This window comes from Notechis scutatus, chromosome 3 (assembly GCF_049901735.1).
Source record: "Notechis scutatus isolate UNSWTSFEM ecotype Mainland chromosome 3, rNotScu1.2, whole genome shotgun sequence".
NCBI lineage: Eukaryota > Metazoa > Chordata > Lepidosauria > Squamata > Elapidae > Notechis > Notechis scutatus.
In genome coordinates, this window is record NC_142011.1 from 94,996,770 (window position 1) to 95,014,221 (window position 17,452).

The following is a 17,452-nucleotide window of genomic DNA, read 5'->3' on the forward strand; positions in this document are numbered from 1 at the left end:
TTTGAATGGTCATTAAATGAACTGTTATAAGTTGAGGACTCCTTGTAATCTAAAAACACAAAAAAGAACTATGTCTAAAATTTCATTATATGCTCATTCTTCCAACAGGGTCCTTGACTTTCATCCCAAAGTCTTGTCCTGGTGCTAGTTCTGCACTTTTCACTCAGGTCTTATTGGGAAACAGATAGAGTTGGATGTCCTTCAGATACCCAAGTCTTGAAACCCGAAAGGCTTTAAAGGTAAGAATTCACACTTTGAATTGCCAGCACCTAGTCTAGCTTTTCAGTGTAGCGGTGTTACATGAACAAATCAAAGTGCTTCACTACAAGATGTGTCATTGTATTGCTGAGACTTCACTAATACAAACTTGAGCTCCTCTCTGAACTATCATTAGGCCACAGCAACCCCAGCAGACTGCCGAAAGAAAAAAGAAAGAAAGAAAGAAAGAAAGAAAGAAAGAAAGAGAAAGAAAGAAAGAAAGAAAGAAAGAAAGAAAGAAAGAAAGAAAGAAAGAAAGAAAGAAAGAAAGAAAGAAAGAAAGAAAGAAAGAAAGAAAGAAAGAAAGAAAGAAATCCAGATTGAAAGCATTGCTTTTCCATCTATCTTTCAAATCCTTTGACACATGAGAAGCTCTGGGTTCTTTTTCTTCCCGAACAGTTTCTATTCCATTTCCTTATTATGCATGAAATATAAGTGTTGTGAACTAAAGAAATGTAATTAATAAAGATTCATTTGCCTAGCAGGATCGTAATCCTGCACTTCCTATTGGCCCATATAATGGCAAGTTATGATTGGTTCATTCCGAGCAATCTGACTGGCTGTTGGCGGGCCGCGCCAAGATTCAAACGCTACAACACTATCCATTGGTTATCCGGATAGCAGCTTACTCTATAAAAGAGTGACTGCTAGCCGGGTTTTTTTTTGTCTCTGTTATGCTTGAGAATAAAGAGCTGAAGTTCAAGGTTTACAGTCTGGTCTCCGTTCATTAACCCATGCCTCAAACTTAACACTGGCGACGAGGATGGGATGCGGAGACAAAAGAGCTGACTAAATCCTACAGAGCACCAACCGAAGCACGTGGCTAAGAGCGCATCTACATCGACAGGATGTCAGGTGGCGCTATACCACCCGCTCCTTTTGACCCGGAAAAAGAAGACTGGGAGTCGTATATGGATCGGTTTCAAATGTTTCTAGAAACCAACAATTTGAAAGACGCCACACCCGGAAAGAAGCGGGCGGTGTTCTTGACCCATTGTGGACCAGCCGTGTTTAGGATGGCGAAAGCGCTCGCGAAACCGGCTGAGGTGGAATCAATGGATTGGGACAACCTCGAACCTATTCTACGGGCTCACTATGTCCCTGCCATACCAACGTTGGTCCGGAGACACGAATTTTATCAACGGGATCAGTGGAAGGGTGAAAGTATTGCAGACTTCATCGCTGACCTTAGAAACCTGGGAGGCCTCTGTGGTTTTTCAGACCTAGAAGAAGCTATGCGAGACCGCATAGTTCTGGGATTAGATGACCACACAGTACAGAGCAAGATCATGGCAAAAGGGGACATCGATCTTGTTAAGCCTGGATTCCCCAACAGGTGTTAAGGAAAACAAACTAAACAGAACGTGCAGCGAAGTCAGATAGGAAGACAGGTAAATGTGTGAGATAACACGCAGTAAAAATACAGATACGCTTGTGCTATCAAAATTATAATTTATTCCATTTAAGAATTATAGCATAGTCATGTAAACAGTCCAGTAGTCATATATCAATTTCAGTCAAGTCTTGTCAGGGATACTCTATTTGCAAAGTCCGTGTTGAATAGCCAATGTCAGTACACTTACAATAAATCAGTCCAATCTTCTCTCCGTTGAGAAATATCAACACACTTCTTCACTCCCCGTTTCAGCAAGAACGCAGTCTTCAATAAGCCAGCCAGTAAGAGCCAGAGAGTGCCTTGCTGCTTATATAGTACTTTTACAGCTGCACCCTTAATGACATTCCTTTAGCTTAAAGTCACATACACTTTATCTGACAAACCATGATTCATCATTTTATTATCTTTACCCAAAACAGTTAGGGTAAAACAATGTTATCCCTAACAGATCTTGCAGATGCCATTGCAGACGCTACTGCAGCAGAGGCAACCAAGAAGTCGGCCGCTCGAATGCGCCGCACCAACGCACCGCTCCGTCAATTCGCCCGTGAAGCCTCGCCTCAACTAGAAAGACACTCAGCAACAGTGCACCATGAGGACCTCGAGTCCCAGTCCGAGAGTGATGAAGAAGAGGTTAACAGACTTTGGGCCGAACGAGATCAACAAACTCTAAAATTTCAGCGCCCATGTGCGGGCTTTGGGGGAAACCACCCGCGATCCGGTTGCAAATTCCTCGACGCAATCTGCCGTTCCTGTGGGAAAAGAGGCCACATCGCACGGGTCTGCAGGAGTAAGAGGGAATCCAACACAAAGAGAAAGGAGAACAACCTCCACCAAACCACAGGGAACCTCCCTGCAAATCGGGATCGTTTGAATAACCAATGGAACAACCATGCCTACAGCAGCAAAACATCTGCTCTTCCAGCAAGACGAGAAGAGACACACCAGACTATTATTATCGGCCACGCTTCGTCATTAGACAAATAAAAGATCCGAGTGGAAGTGGCCATCGAGAACAAACCTTGCCAGATGGAAGTTGACTCCGGATCGTCCCTCTCAATGGTTTCCTGGAAGACCCTTAAACAGCTGATCCCTACCATCCGTCGGCAAGACCTCAAAACACAGAAAATCATCCTCAGAGATTATCAGGGGAACTCGATCCCAGTCGTCGGAGTGAGTCAAGTCCAAGTATCTTTTAAAAATCGTGCCGTGTCACTCCCATTAACTGTCGTCGATGGTGATCGGCCCAGTTTACTAGGCCTACAATGGTTTGCCCCACTCGGGATCGAGGTGGCTGGCATTCACCAGGCCGGAAGCGACAATTGGGAAGAGAGCATTGTCCAGGAATTCCACGATGTGTTTTCGGACAAATTAGGCAAGTACAAGGGGACCCCTATATCATTTAGCCTCAATCCAGAAGTAGCCCCTATCCGCCTTAAGCCTCGTCGGGTGCCGTTCACCCTTAAACCCAAGATTGACGAGCAACTTGATAAGTTAATAGCCCAAGGGGTGTTGGAGCCTATTGACCATGCCCGTTGGGAAACCCCAATCGTAACCCCCATCAAACCGGATGGGTCAATCAGAATTTGTGGAGACTACCGCGCCACTCTGAACCACGCACTCCAACAGAGCGCTTATCCGGTGCCGGTGGTTCAACATCTCCTCCATTCCCTGGGCGGCGGGAAGATCTTCGCAAAGTTAGACTTAGCGCAAGCGTATCAACAACTACCCGTTGATGCGGAAACCGCAAAGGCACAGACTATCGTTACACACCGAGGTGCCTTTAAATGCAACAGACTCCAGTTCGGAGTGAGTGTAGCCCCCGGTATATTTCAGAGTCTAATGGAGAGACTTTTACAGGGAATAAAAGGGGTTGTACCGTACTTCGATGACGTATTAATTGCTGCCCCAAATAGAGAAGAGCTTGAAAGGCATCTCAGATTGGTTTTACATAGATTTATGGACGCCGGTCTCAAGATTAAAAGAAATAAATGTCAACTATGCACTGAAAGGGTAGAGTTTCTCGGATACCTCCTCGATAAACACGGTATTCACCCTACTGAAAACAAACTCAGGGCAATCAAGAACGCCCCAAGACCTAAAAATAAGACTGATCTCCAGGCTTTCCTGGGACTTATTAACTTTTACAACATATTCTTGTCCCAGAAGGCGACCGTAGCTGAGCCCCTACATAGACTTCTCGACAAGAAAGCCACCTGGGTCTGGGGACATTGAGAAGAACGCTCTTTTCAAAAAGTGAAAGACTTATTAACATCCGATGCTGTTCTAATGCAGTACAACGAGACTTTGCCAATAAATATTACGTCCGACGCGTCACCGTTTGGGGTTGGAGCCATTTTGAGCCATGTGTTACCAAACGGGAATGAGGCTCCTATTGCGTACTTTTCCCGCACATTATCAAAGGCTGAACGAAACTATAGCCAACTTGACAAAGAGGCTCTTGCTATTGTATCGGCCGTAAAGCGGTTCCACGAATATGTTTACGGGTGGCCCTTTACTCTAGTTTCAGACCACAAGCCTTTACTTGGCATTTTAGCAGGTGATAAACCAACGCCGCATATATTGTCGCCTAGAATGACTCGCTGGTCAGAATTCCTAGCAGCCTACAACTACGTACTGCAGCATCGCCCGGGGAAAGCCATTCCCCACGCTGACGCTTTGAGCCATTCCCCACTTCCGGAAACCGTCAGCGACCCAGCTCCGACCCTCACTACGCTGCAAATTGAAACCCTCAACTCGCCGCCACTAACGGCAAGGGATATCACCGCCGACACAAAACGGGACGCTATCCTCGCAAGAGTTCTCAGTTGGGTCGAACGCGGGTGGCCAGTCGAAGAAACCCCCGCCATTTTTGCACCATTCAAACACTGGCAAACGGAACTATATTCCCAGAAGGGCTGCATCCTATGGGGAGACAGAGTCGTCGTACCAGAGAGACTACAGCGACTCGTGTTGCAAACCCTGCACGAAGGACATCCGGGCATCGTCCGCATGAAGGCTCTCGCTCGAAGCTACGCGTGGTGGCCAGGCATCGATAAACAAATTGAAGCCTGGGTAACCACGTGTAGAAACTGCCAAGAAGTCAGCAATGCCCCACCGAGAGCAATTCCCACCGAATGGGAAACTCCTCGAGGCCCGTGGTCCCGCATCCACATTGATTTCGCGGGACCCACTAAAGGACCCACTTTTCTCCTAACCGTGGATGCTTACTCCAACTGGCTCGAAATCCACAAGATGAAAAGCACGACTACTGACTCCGTTATTAAAAAACTAGATACATTATTTGCAACACACGGTTTCCCGGACGTTCTAGTTTCCGACAACGGACCCCAGTTTACTGCTCTCACCTTTGAACAATACTTGGTGGACCGGGGTATCCGCCATGCCTTGACTTCGCCGGCTCACCCTGCGGCAAACGGTAGAGCAGAACGGATGGTCCAATTTGTTAAAAAGACACTACAAAAAATGGATCCGGGGGACATCGACGCTAGATTGAACAAAATACTCTTACTACAACACATTACCCCCCACAGTGTCACCAACAAGACCCCAGCCGAACTTTTAATGGGGCGGAAGCTTCGCTCCCACCTCGACCAATTACACCCGTCTTATTCGCCAGAGAAACCTTGTGGATCCAGCGGAACGTATCGCCAATTCAAGGCAGGCGACTTGGTCTATGCCAAAAACCTTTCCGGCGAACCGCTGTGGGTCCCAGCCACCGTAGTCTACCTCACTGGCCCTAGATCTTACCGCCTTAAGACGACAGACGGCAAGATCTGGAAACGCCACATAGATCAACTTCGCTCTCATTTACAACCCAATATCCGCGACCCCCCGAACTTCCAAACTCAAGGGGGAGGGAATACCGAGGGGGACGAAGGCCGTATAGATGATGATGTAATCGAGGACAGACGGCCGCTAAACCGAGTACTCGCGCCACCTGAAGAAGGTCCGGGATCGGGGGCATCCTCCCCGCAGAGGAACACTGTAGTGGAAACATGCCCGCCTGATCCAGGAATGGACTTAAGGGACCCTGATAGTGCCGAAAACAGCACCGCGGAATCAACCTCGTGCGAAGACGAGCCTTGCGTTCCACCGGAACCGAACTTTAAACAAAAGCCGGTGGAACAGCGAAAATCAAATAGGCAGGTAAAACGACCTGCATACCTGCGTGATTACGTCACCACGGCCGTCAAACGGAACCCAGGGGGGAGGGGTGTTGTGAACGAAAGAAATGTAATTAATAAAGATTCATTTGCCTAGCAGGATCGTAATCCTGCACTTCCTATTGGCCCATATAATGGCAAGTTATGATTGGTTCATTCCGAGCAATCTGACTGGCTGTTGGCGGGCCGCGCCAAGATTCAAACGCTACAACACTATCCATTGGTTATCCGGATAGCAGCTTACTCTATAAAAGAGTGACTGCTAGCCGGGGGTTTTTTGTCTCTGTTATGCTTGAGAATAAAGAGCTGAAGTTCAAGGTTTACAGTCTGGTCTCCGTTCATTAACCCATGCCTCAAACTTAACAATAAGAACTATTAATTTCTTTTGTGAAATCATGCTTGAACTTGCTTTTTTCCTTTCCTATATTTTTTTCATTCAGTCTCATGTTTCTTTGACTGCAATTCCAAGGTCAAGGACTGTCTTGTTGTATTGATTATATATAAAATGCTGTGCTTTAGTTCTGGAGAATATAACATAACATAAAGTAAAAGAAAGAAACAGAAATTAAATGCTCTGGATGTTGTTACTGAATTAAGTGTTTAAAAAATTATAGGGACAGCAATGTTTATTCTTGTTAGTAATAACCTGAGAGGTGTCTGGTTAAATCTAAAAACAATAAACATTCCCTTCCCTGTAGTTTTTAAACACTTAAACATGGCAAATTACAGAATTAGAGATTTGGATAAGAGAAGTGTGAATCAGAATTAAGCATTTTAACTGTTTTTAAAATCTCTCTTTTAAAAGCTGAGAATTAAGAATACAGAAAGTTATGAAAGAGACATAAATGGAAAAAGTTCACCATTATTATCTTTTTTTCTTATCTTCTTCTTAGTTCAACCCTTACTATGTTTGGAAAATCACTGCTGGTAGAAATAAAAAAAAATGTTAAACATTTTGGTAATACAGAACTCTTTGCTATTTTAGCTATCATCACACAATGTCATTTATATGAGAAAGTTGTTCAAAAAGTTATTCAGAATCATATTCTTTGTTTAAAGTTTTTCTTCTATTAGCTTATTTTTTTATCCATGACGAACTGGTCTTAGCCAAGAGCTTTGTACCCAACTTATAAAACTATGTTAGCCCAACAATCTGATGGCTTCAGCAACAGAAGGTGACCCAGATTACAGGGCATTGAACATTAATGCCAAATCTTGTTTAACAGCAGCTGTTGTAAGCTTCTCTGATTAAGATTCACATTTGACAAGCACAAATCACAACAGCCTCTTCAAACACACACAGTTTTCAAACCTGTTCAGCAGATCTTTTCTTTCATAAACACACATCAATCTTGCCAGTTTAACCTCTTTTTATTTTTTACAACTTGTACATAGCTGTCATCCTTCTGACAAAATGATGAAAGAAGACCATTTTAAAAGCTTTATAAAAGATATTCTTCTGTACAGCAGGAGTTTATTCAAATGGCTTCTCTAAAAAGACAAAAATAAAAAGAAGAATCAAGTGCATATGCTCATTTTGTCCTTCTAATGGGACATTATGTTTACAAAGCTGAAAGTAATCCTATGATATTTGAAACTTTTTTTTAAAGAAGTCATTTTTGAGGGAGAGTTTTTTACAATGTTTTATTACTTTATTTATGACAAATCTAAGAATGAAACCCATCGAAAATAGATGTTAGTAAATTGGAAAAGAAGGATATAAATAGAGGTACACACAGAAACACAGAAACATAGGTGCCTTTTAAAATATTATTTTTGAAAATGAGTTTTTATAATGTTGCGTACATCTAAAAACACTTGTTTGCATGAGTATTCCAGAACAACCATTTGTTCAAAACTTTGTCCTGTCTAATCAAAAATTTTGAACTTTAATAGCTTCCAAGCCACCATTCTATGGATTCATATAACCCAGAGTTTCCTTTAAAATATGTAAATTGCCTTCAAATATCTTTGCTGGAATAGTTTAGCTCTTGTCTTATACACAGGCCTTAAATAATGACAGGAGAAAGAGAGTTAATGCTTACTTTTTAAACTGAAGAGCAGCAAGAAATTGAGGTAGAAGAGAAGAAAATTAGTTCTTGACTGAGCCATATTATTCGTTCCAATAGAACATCTTCTTTCAAAGTTTCCAGTTACACAGCGGATGGATGGTTATTGCTTTCTACTCCTGCCCGGAGTCCAGAAAGACAGTCAAGGGATAGGGTCTACTGTATCCCATCTCTGCTTCTGTCCCTTGCAGCATGAACAGCAAACCTGCAGAGTTCCATTTAAAAAGCATTTGTGCTTGCTAACATTTTATTCTTGCAGCACTGGGTGGTGACTCAAACCTGGTGCAGATTTTTCAGCTTAGTGGACTGGAGTCTCTCATGTCCCCTGTGGATTTAAGGACAATTGTGCTCCTGGACAGATAAAAGGCCCTCAAACCATATCCACAAGTTCTCTTTTTCTCATAATAAAAGGCTCTTACATATATTAGTTCCATTTTTTCTCCCAAATTATATAGCAATATCACATTGTAGGAGTATTAGCCCTTTATAAATTAAAGGGCAAAACAAGCTTTATCATTTCTTTGTAAATCTTAGCAATTATTACCTGATGTTATTTTAGATCTCATAAAATAGAGAAAAACCTTTTAATGAACATGCCAACTTCACTAATATTGTGGATCATTCTTTCAGCTGAAAAAAAGACTAAAGCTTTATGAGAAAAATACTGTATGTTTTTGTTAATATTACTTTTAGTCCAGAATAACATTAGGTTTGAGATTCAGATTTTAAGCCTCTGCCACAAGTCTTTGGAAATTAACTAAGTGGCATTGAACAAAGTGAAAAAGATTCAAACAATCATTCTCACTTAGAGCTAGACACCCGTTTATTGTGCATCCACAACTGTATATCAGTAAAGATGATTCTTTAGAGTTTATAGTTTAAGATTTCCAAACCAAATTTCTCATCCAACGCATCTAAGCAAATTTAGAAGTCAGGGGATCAAATAGTTTTCAACAAACAGGAAGCAGAGAGAAAGAATTATAGGTCTACCAATCTTGAAAAACTAGGTTAGGGACATGGGAAAAACCAGGTTAGATCATCATGAAGGAAATCTACATGGTCATTAAGTGTTGACACTGACTTGATAACAAATAATTGATCAATCACTCTCACAATGAAGGAATATAAAAAATGCTTTTGTTTTTGCTTTTGTTACCGTCATGATGTCATCAAAATGATCAAGTTGTGGCCTACATCAAATTATTCACAATAGTTAAAAGGGGGGGGGGGATTTCTGAAGAATTATAAAAGGACGGCCTCAGTATAGACATTAACATGTTGGTTTTACGATGATGGTTACTTCATTTTGTTATTCACATCCCGGTCAAATCACAACTGGACAATTGCAATGCGCAATTGTCATGGGTCTGCCATTAAAGACCATCTGGAAGCTGCCACTTGGAAGGTTCAAAATACAACATATGGCTCCCATATGACCTTGTATCACTGCTGCTATATACCAGGAGGACAAAAATAACTGGAGATAGGCTGTCCCGCAGATAATCAGGCCCTATACTACAAAGAGCTTATAAGTGATGACCAGCATCTTGAATTGACCTGGAAGCTGTGGACTGGTTCATATTTTAATGTGGGCTGCTGAATGTATTGCTTAAAAAAATTACATTGTTGATATTGTTGGATATATTTTATTGATTGGTTTCATGCTTATCTACATATACTCATGTTTTGGATGAGTTTTTATAGTTAAAACCTCAGTATGTCACAATATGATTATTGATCTAGTCTATCAACTGCTTCAAGTGCAATTTATTTGTGAAGTGTTCTATCAATAATTTACTGAGTTGTGACCTTTGTATGTTGCTTCTGAATATCAGCTACAGAGGCATGAAAGCAGGAAGGAGATACATTGCTCTTATCCTCAAAGTAACTAACCAAAAGGAAACAGAACAAAGCAAGCCTATCTTTGTCTTTACTTTCTTTTTTATGAAAAGCATTCTTAAAAATTTAAAAGTTTGAGTACAGTATTTTTATAATGGGGTTATACTAGAAAAATGTATAAATCCTTCTGTCTATTTTATTATTTTTCATCAGTAATCCACTTGCAAATCCTATATGGAGAAAAGGCAATATTTTGGTAATGATATTTGCATGAAGACAATATAGAATTGCAGTGCTATTTGACCTTGATAGATTTTGGAATCAATAATCATGTTGGAGGTTCCACTTCAGCTTACTTGGTTCAATGTCTTCACGTAGCAAGATGGACCTTTTTACTGTCCTCTGGTCTCTTATAACTCTGATTGCACCTCTCATGATGATTGCAATTTCCTATCTATTTCTTGCTTTGATAATCCATCTAATTATGCTTAATTTTCATCAGGCTGCCAAAATATCAGACATCCAATATATTTCTCCCTCCCCCCTCCCCAGATTTAATTCCTGGACTTCAAAATGCCTGATTATCTCAACTACTTGAGGAAGAAGTGAATTTTATTCCACTGCTGATTTCTTGATATAACTATTAAAATTTTCATTGCATATGTGGAGTGCTTCTAAATTATGGGAAGCATGTCAAAATAATTCAGATTATACATATTCATTCAGTTATAAAAAATGACAAGAACACCTTTGCCGAAGGATTGTATTTCAGGTACATAATCCTCTTCTTGTATTAACTTCATATCAGTTCTTTGAATAGGTTAGGCTAAAAGATAATACTGACTTCTGAATGTCAAAATTGAGTTGAGTTTTGAAAGCATATACACAAATAAAATCTGGCAATCTGCTCCTATTTTCTCTATCCTTGTGTCTGCTCAGATTTCATTCAGAATTATGGAACCTGTAATCTCATTTTTATCGGATCTTGAGTTTTGAGAATTCTAACAATCATACTGAGTTGTATACTTATTGTATACTAATATTCATTTTTCTTTATGTCGATTGCAATAAAATATCAGATTTGTTATCCTTTTTTCTGACTGTAAATGGAATAGGAAGTGCCAAGATTTTCAGAGTGATGGGCAAGTCAAATGTTTAACAAACAAAACAATTTATAGCATCCTTGTGGGTATTTCTCTAGGTTCAACTTCAGTGCAGATAAAGAGCATCCACACAGCATGAGAATCATCTACTGTAGAGAGAATTGACTGGAGGAAGGTTGCTCTTAAATCACAACTCTGTTTCTTGCAACAGAGGAAATACGCCAAAGGCAGAACTTTCTTCAAAATGGGCTCATTAAATTATTTTTATTAAATACAATGTCCTGAATGAAAATAAAGCTGCTTCCACTGCCATTCAGTTTATCACATTTACCTAACTATTGGCAATTGGATTGTTTCTCAGTCACCTTCTCCTTACTCTCCGAACACATACCCTACAATGGAGAACTTTATGGTCTAAAATATGACAGGCTACAGTCCTATAGTCACCTGTATTTTAATCTATGCACCACATACTATCAGAGGTGGGCTTCAAAAATTTTACCAATGGGTTCTCTGCCCGGTTGCTGGGTGGGCGTGGCTGTGGTAGGCATGGCCTAGTTGGCTTCCTACACCATGGCATGGGGGGTGTTTTTGCCCTCCCTTGGCTTTGGAGGCTTTCCTCAAGCATTTGGGAGAGCAAAAATGGCCTCCCCAGGCTCTGGAGGCTCTCTGGAAGCCAGAAATGGGCCCATTTCCAGCCTTCCCGAACTTCTGGGACACCTGTTTTTCACCCTCTCCGAGCTCCATGTATGCCCTGCACTTGCCTGCATCCAAAATGGGCCACGTGGAGACTCCTGGGAGGGGTGGGGTGGGTGGGTGGGGCCAGCCAGGAGTGGGATTTGGGGGTTCTCCAAACTGCACAGAATCTTAGCTAGGGGCTCTCCCGAACCCCTGCAAACTCCCAGCAGCCCAATTGATCAGTTTCTTGCACTGCAGGAAGAAACCAACCAATTTCCAACTGCAGGAATATACGGGAAGCACCCTAATTCAATTGAGTGTACAATTTGGGTACCCTTTTCTTTGTTGCGTTCCTGCACATAAAGGTAGTCCTTGACTTACAAAAATTCATTTAGTGACTCTTCAAAGTCACAATGGCACTGAAAAAAGTGAGTAATGACCGTTTTTCACACTTACGACTATTGCAGCATCCCCATGGTTACATGATCAAAATTCAGACGCTTGGCAATTGACTCATATTTATGATGGTTGCAGTCATGTGATCACCTTTTGTGATCTTTGACAAGCAAAATCAATGGAGACAAACTGTACTCAACGAGTAGTCCTTAATGTATCTAAGTCTACATGGAGGGAAGTAAGAAGTGGAGTGCCACAAGGTTCCGTCTTAGACCCAGTACTCTTCAATATCTTCATAAATGACTGAGATGATGGAATAGAAAGGGAACTTACCAAATTTGCAGATGATACTAAGCTGGCAGGAATAGCTAACACCCAAGGAGATATGCTCAAGATCCAGATGGATCTTGATAGACTTGAACACTGAGCCCTATCTAACAAAATGAAATTCAATATAGAAAAAAGTAAAGTCCTACACTTAGGCAAGAAAAATCAAAAGTACACACATAAACTGGGTGAAACCAGGCTTAATAGCAGCAACTGTGAGAGGGATCTTGGAGTCTTAGTGGATAACCAGCTAAATATGAGCTAGCAGCATTCAGCAGCAGCCAAAAAAGCTAATGCAATCCTGAATTGCATTAACAGAGGGATACAATCAAGATCAAGTGAGGTACTAATACCACTATATAAAGCCTTAGTAAGACCACACCTAGAGTACTGTATCCAGTTTTGGTCACCACACTATAAAAAAGATGTTGAGACTCGAGAAAATGTGCAGAGAAGAGCAACCAGGATGATTAGGGGACTGGAGACTAAAACATATAAAGAACATTACAGGAACTGGGCATGACTAGTGAAGAGAAGGACCAGGGGAGACATGAGATAGCAGTCTTCCAATATTTGATGGGCTGCCACAGAGAGGAAGGGGTCAAGCTATTTTCTAAAGCAGGGGTCCCCAACCACCGGGCTGCGGACCGGTACCGGTCCGTGGATCACTTTGCACCGGGCTGCAAAGAAAATTAAAAAAAAAAAAAATGGCGGCTTTCTTCGCCTTCGGTGAATGCTGCTGGGATCAGGGATCAAGGACACAAATGAAAGAAGGGGAGGGAGGAAGCAACCAAAGCCTATCCTGCTCTCTGGCTCAGTGGCTTCGGTTTCCTCCTGCCTCGTTCCTCTCTCAGTCGCTCTCTCGCTCCTCCACCATCCCAGGAAGAAACTGCTTCAAAGAACCCCGCAGGGTGGCTTTTCCTGTCGGCGCAGCTCCCCCGAAGCGCCCGTTCACCCCCACCCCGCCGCCAATCAATCCAGGTTCAATCCAGTGCTCCGTTCTGCCTGCCTGCCTGCCTGCCTTCGTTTGTTTCGGAGCAGCTTCGGCTGAGAATAATACTATTCGCCTCTTTTACTCAGCGAAGCTGCTCCCGAAACAAACGAAGGCAGGCAGGCAGCAGAATGGAGCACTGGATTGAACTGCTGGCAGCGGGTGAGAGTGAACGGGCGCTTCGGAGGAGCTGCGCTCTGAAACCACCAGAAACGAAGGCAGGCAGAACGGAGCACTGGATTGAACCGTGGGCAGCGGGGTGGGGGTGAACGGGCGCTTCGGAAGAGCTGCGCCGACAGGAAAAGCCACCCTGCAGGGTTCTTTGAAGCAGTTTCTTCCTGGGCTGGTGGAGGAGTGAGAGAGCGACTGAGAGAGGAACGAGGCAGACACCTGAGGGATGAGGCTGAGGGAGGGAGGGAGACACCTGAGGGATGGGGCTGAGAAAGGCAGGGCCGAGAGGCGGGCCTTCTCAGCTGTCCTGCAGGGACTATCTGTCGCTCAGGGTTGCAATGAGGAGGCATTGGCGCTCCCTGAACTTGGTGGTTTGCTGGCAGATGTTTTATTACCCGACTAGGTAACAACATCAGATGTTACCTAGTCAGATAATGAAACGTCTGCAAGCAAACCACCAAACTCGACTCCCGGTCCTTGAAAAAGTGTTTCTGCATGAAACTGGTCCCTGGCACAAAAAGGTTGGGGACCACTGTTCTAAAGCACCTGTAGGCCAGACAAGGAATAATGAATGGAAACTGAACAAGAAGAGATTTAATTGGGAACTTTCTGACAGTGAGAACAATCAACCAATGGAACAGCTTGCATTCAGAAGTTATGGGAACTTCATCACTTGAGATTTTCAAGAAGAGATTGGACTGCCATTTGTCAGAAATGGTGTAGGGTCTCCTGCTTAGGCGGGGGGGGGGGGATTGGACTAGATGATTTACAAGGTCCTTTCTAACTCTGTTAATCTGTTAATCCAAGAAGCCAGATTCACTTAACAGCCAGGCTGCTAATTTAACAATTGCAATGATTCACTTAACAACTATGGCAAGAAAGATGTAAAATGGGACCAAATTCACTTAACAATTGTCTCGCTTAGCAGCAGAAATGTTGGGTTCAATTGGGGTCATAAATTTTTTAGATTAGATTAAATTACATTCAACTTTATTGTCATTGCCATGGATACAGGCAACAAAATGCAGGTAGCATCCAACCAGAAATGCAAAACAACAGTAAAATATAAATATGCAAGGCATCTATGAATATGTCAATGGAAAACACAACAAAATGTATGTACACGAGCACACAAAGATAAGTGTGACTGCACATATATGAACATATACAACTGTACAAAATGTTTATGGACACATTGAATATAAATACAAATGTACAGAGAATTATACAAAATACATCATATATTATCAAGGGAAGCATAAGCATCAGCATATGTGTGGGGACAAATCTGAAGTCTATCTAGATATATAACTTCAGAATGTAGGGTTAATACCATTAGCCATAAAAGAGAATTCTGTTGGCTCTTGTTTTAGATGGTTTAGTTAATATTCTTCAATGAATTACTTAGCCACAATTGCAATCTGTATTGATAATCTTCTCTCCTGTGACAATCTATAGTTTTCCCCCACAACAACCCACCTGTGAGATAAATTGGGCAGAAAGAGAATGATTGAGTGAGCTTCTATGGCTGAGGATGAACCTGGGTCTCCCTGATGCCAATTTAAACCTAAACATTATACAACCCTGGTTCTACACCTGACAGTTCAGGGAAAAATACTGGAATGCATCTTTCTTTTCTGAGAAATAAACATTAGCAATACTTGCCATTGGCCAGGGATGTATTTTTTTTAAATCTCTAGACCTGAGATAACATGGGACTTGGTCACAGAAGAAACTGCTTTAAATTATTTTTCATCATCAATCCATTAATTATCCTCATTGGCTGAAACTCTCCATGGTCTTTCAATTCTATTGAAATAACTGGATCCTTCTGCATGGAAAGAGTCTGCTCCATCACTGCGCTGCATTCCCTCCTGGTATGAACACATATGTTGTTCAGTTTAGGTTGAAATGACATTCAAGATAAATGACTTAAAAGCCTGGAAACCAAGCTGCTCTCAAGATGGATTCAGCTCAGTAAGCCATTGTCATTTAAACTGTTATTTTTATATAGGAATCTCCTTTTTCAGTTTTTGGCTTGTGCTTACTCTGTAGTATTTCTCACAGAACTGTCTTTCATTCTTGATCCTTTTATACAGGGACTGATCTTGAAATCCTCTTCATGGACTTATGTGATTTCTCACTGAGTTATTCCAAAATTGATCACTGATGAAATTATTCCTTGTCATGTATTAATTTTATTTGGCTTGAGTCAGGTTTAATTTAAGTTGAATGGCAAATAAACAATATTGCTATATGAATATTTTAGCCTTTATACTATCAAATATTAGAATTAGACAAGCACTAATCATTAAATGTGAAAGTCAGAGTAGCATAATCTTTAAGTTAGACTGGGATCAGAGAAATTCTACTTCAAATCCCCACTTGACCAATGAGATCACTTTGGGACTTCAGATGAACACAGAGCAAATTAATTCACCACTTCATTATGTGAATACAACAAAGGCAGGCTCCCACTAATTCTGCTTGATGTTCTCAAAGCAAATATATACAGTAAATATAGTTGTTGTTGTTATTATTATTATACACAAAACAGTTAGCTAGGAAGCAGGAAATGGTTGGATTTCTTGCTTTCTAGCTAGTCTTTAGATCTTTGGCTCAGCACAGCCGAACCTCTCTTAGGACTGAAGGTTTGCTTGCAAGCAAATTCAGTGCAGACTCAGGGCAAGCAAATTTGAGACACTGAGCTAGCCGATGGCAGATAGAGAGATCATTGAATGATTCTCTGAGCAACTCAATCTGCCTGCTTTGCCTGATTTTGGGTAAAAGTTGCTCTTTTTTATAAAAAATTCAGTATTTATATAAATATTTATAATATTTACATACAAGCCATGCCCAGCCAGTCACATGACCACCAAGCCACACCCACAAATATAGAGTGCTGAAAGCTAGGACAAGTAGATTTAAACATAGTTTTTACCCAAGTGCTGTGATCAGGTTAAATGCGGAGTTATGAATCTGGTGGTCTTAACATATATATATCTTGGTTGTATAGTTTTTAACTGTTAATTGTTTTAATTTGTTTTACATTGTTATTTGTATATGTCTTTTGGTGTTGTTTAGTTGTATGTTGTGAAAGAGCACCTTATTTCGTTGTTCTCAGGTTCTGAGTACAATGACAATAAATTTATCTTATCTTATCTTATCTTATCAAATTAGGCCATGCCCACAGAACCAGTTTGTGGTCCCTGGGATCTAAAATTATGAGTTTGGTTGTCCCTGAGGTCCAAAAGTTTGGCGGCCCCTACTGTAAAGCACTAAGGGTGGGAATAAGTCTAAGTACTGTTGCTATTGCTTTTGCTATTAACTACTATGTTTGGAAGAGAACTCATAAGAGTATGCAGCATATTACTGAATGGACAAAACCTTATGTCCTGGAACATCTTGACTGAGTTACTACATATGTGCAGAAACCACAGATTTTATCTCAATATAAATCACAGAGGAAGAGGAAGAGTCAAGGAAAAGTGACTTTCATTATTTTGTTCATATTTTGCAAACGTGGCACCTCCAAATGTTTTCATAGGTGTTCATTAATCATACTCATTAGCATACATCTGAGAGCAGTATCTATACTTGCATTTCCTTGTCACACTTGTACAAATAAGATATCACTAAAGAGCATTTTGTGCACAGACCTAATACATATGTTATGCATTTTTGTAGCTCTCATTTTCATTTATATTTACTTACATGTCATTGTGCATGACCAGATCAGGAGGTTTACCTTAAATGCAAGCACCTATAGCCAATACTTGGACAAAGCAACAGAAATATTAGTATGAAATAAGTTATTAGCAAGTTCAAAAATACGTAAAATAATTCTCTATGCACCACTGTCACAGAAATCACTGTGGCTATCTCTATGTATGAAGAGCTGCATTCAAATAGATTCTATGTATCTGGCTAGCAACTTTATTTGGAAAAAAAGCCCATTTTTTACTTAATTTAAGCAAGAGGGACAGCAGCTAACAAGTTAAACAAACAAACAATAAATAAATTTGAGAGAGAGAGGG

At 41.2% G+C, this 17,452-nt stretch overlaps 1 protein-coding gene and 1 long non-coding RNA gene across 4 annotated transcripts in view; one reads left to right on the plus strand and one right to left on the minus strand.

The window, feature by feature from the left end:
* CRB1 (crumbs cell polarity complex component 1) overlaps positions 1 to 8,115 on the minus strand; it is a 153,661-nt gene extending 145,546 nt beyond the window's left edge. For all 3 annotated transcript variants that reach the window (XM_087960817.1, XM_087960816.1, XM_087960818.1), the window contains exon 1: positions 7,887 to 8,115. In XM_087960817.1, the coding sequence (XP_087816943.1) occupies positions 7,887 to 7,953 (67 nt within the window). In that variant the 5' untranslated portion in view covers positions 7,954 to 8,115. The remainder of the gene's footprint in view (positions 1 to 7,886) is intronic.
* The window catches only part of LOC148131287 (uncharacterized), a 64,640-nt gene that overhangs the window by 40,634 nt on the left and 6,554 nt on the right, over positions 1 to 17,452 (plus strand). Inside the window, exon 2 of the long non-coding RNA XR_015748682.1 lies at positions 109 to 239. This is a non-coding gene — a long non-coding RNA (uncharacterized LOC148131287). The remainder of the gene's footprint in view (positions 1 to 108; positions 240 to 17,452) is intronic.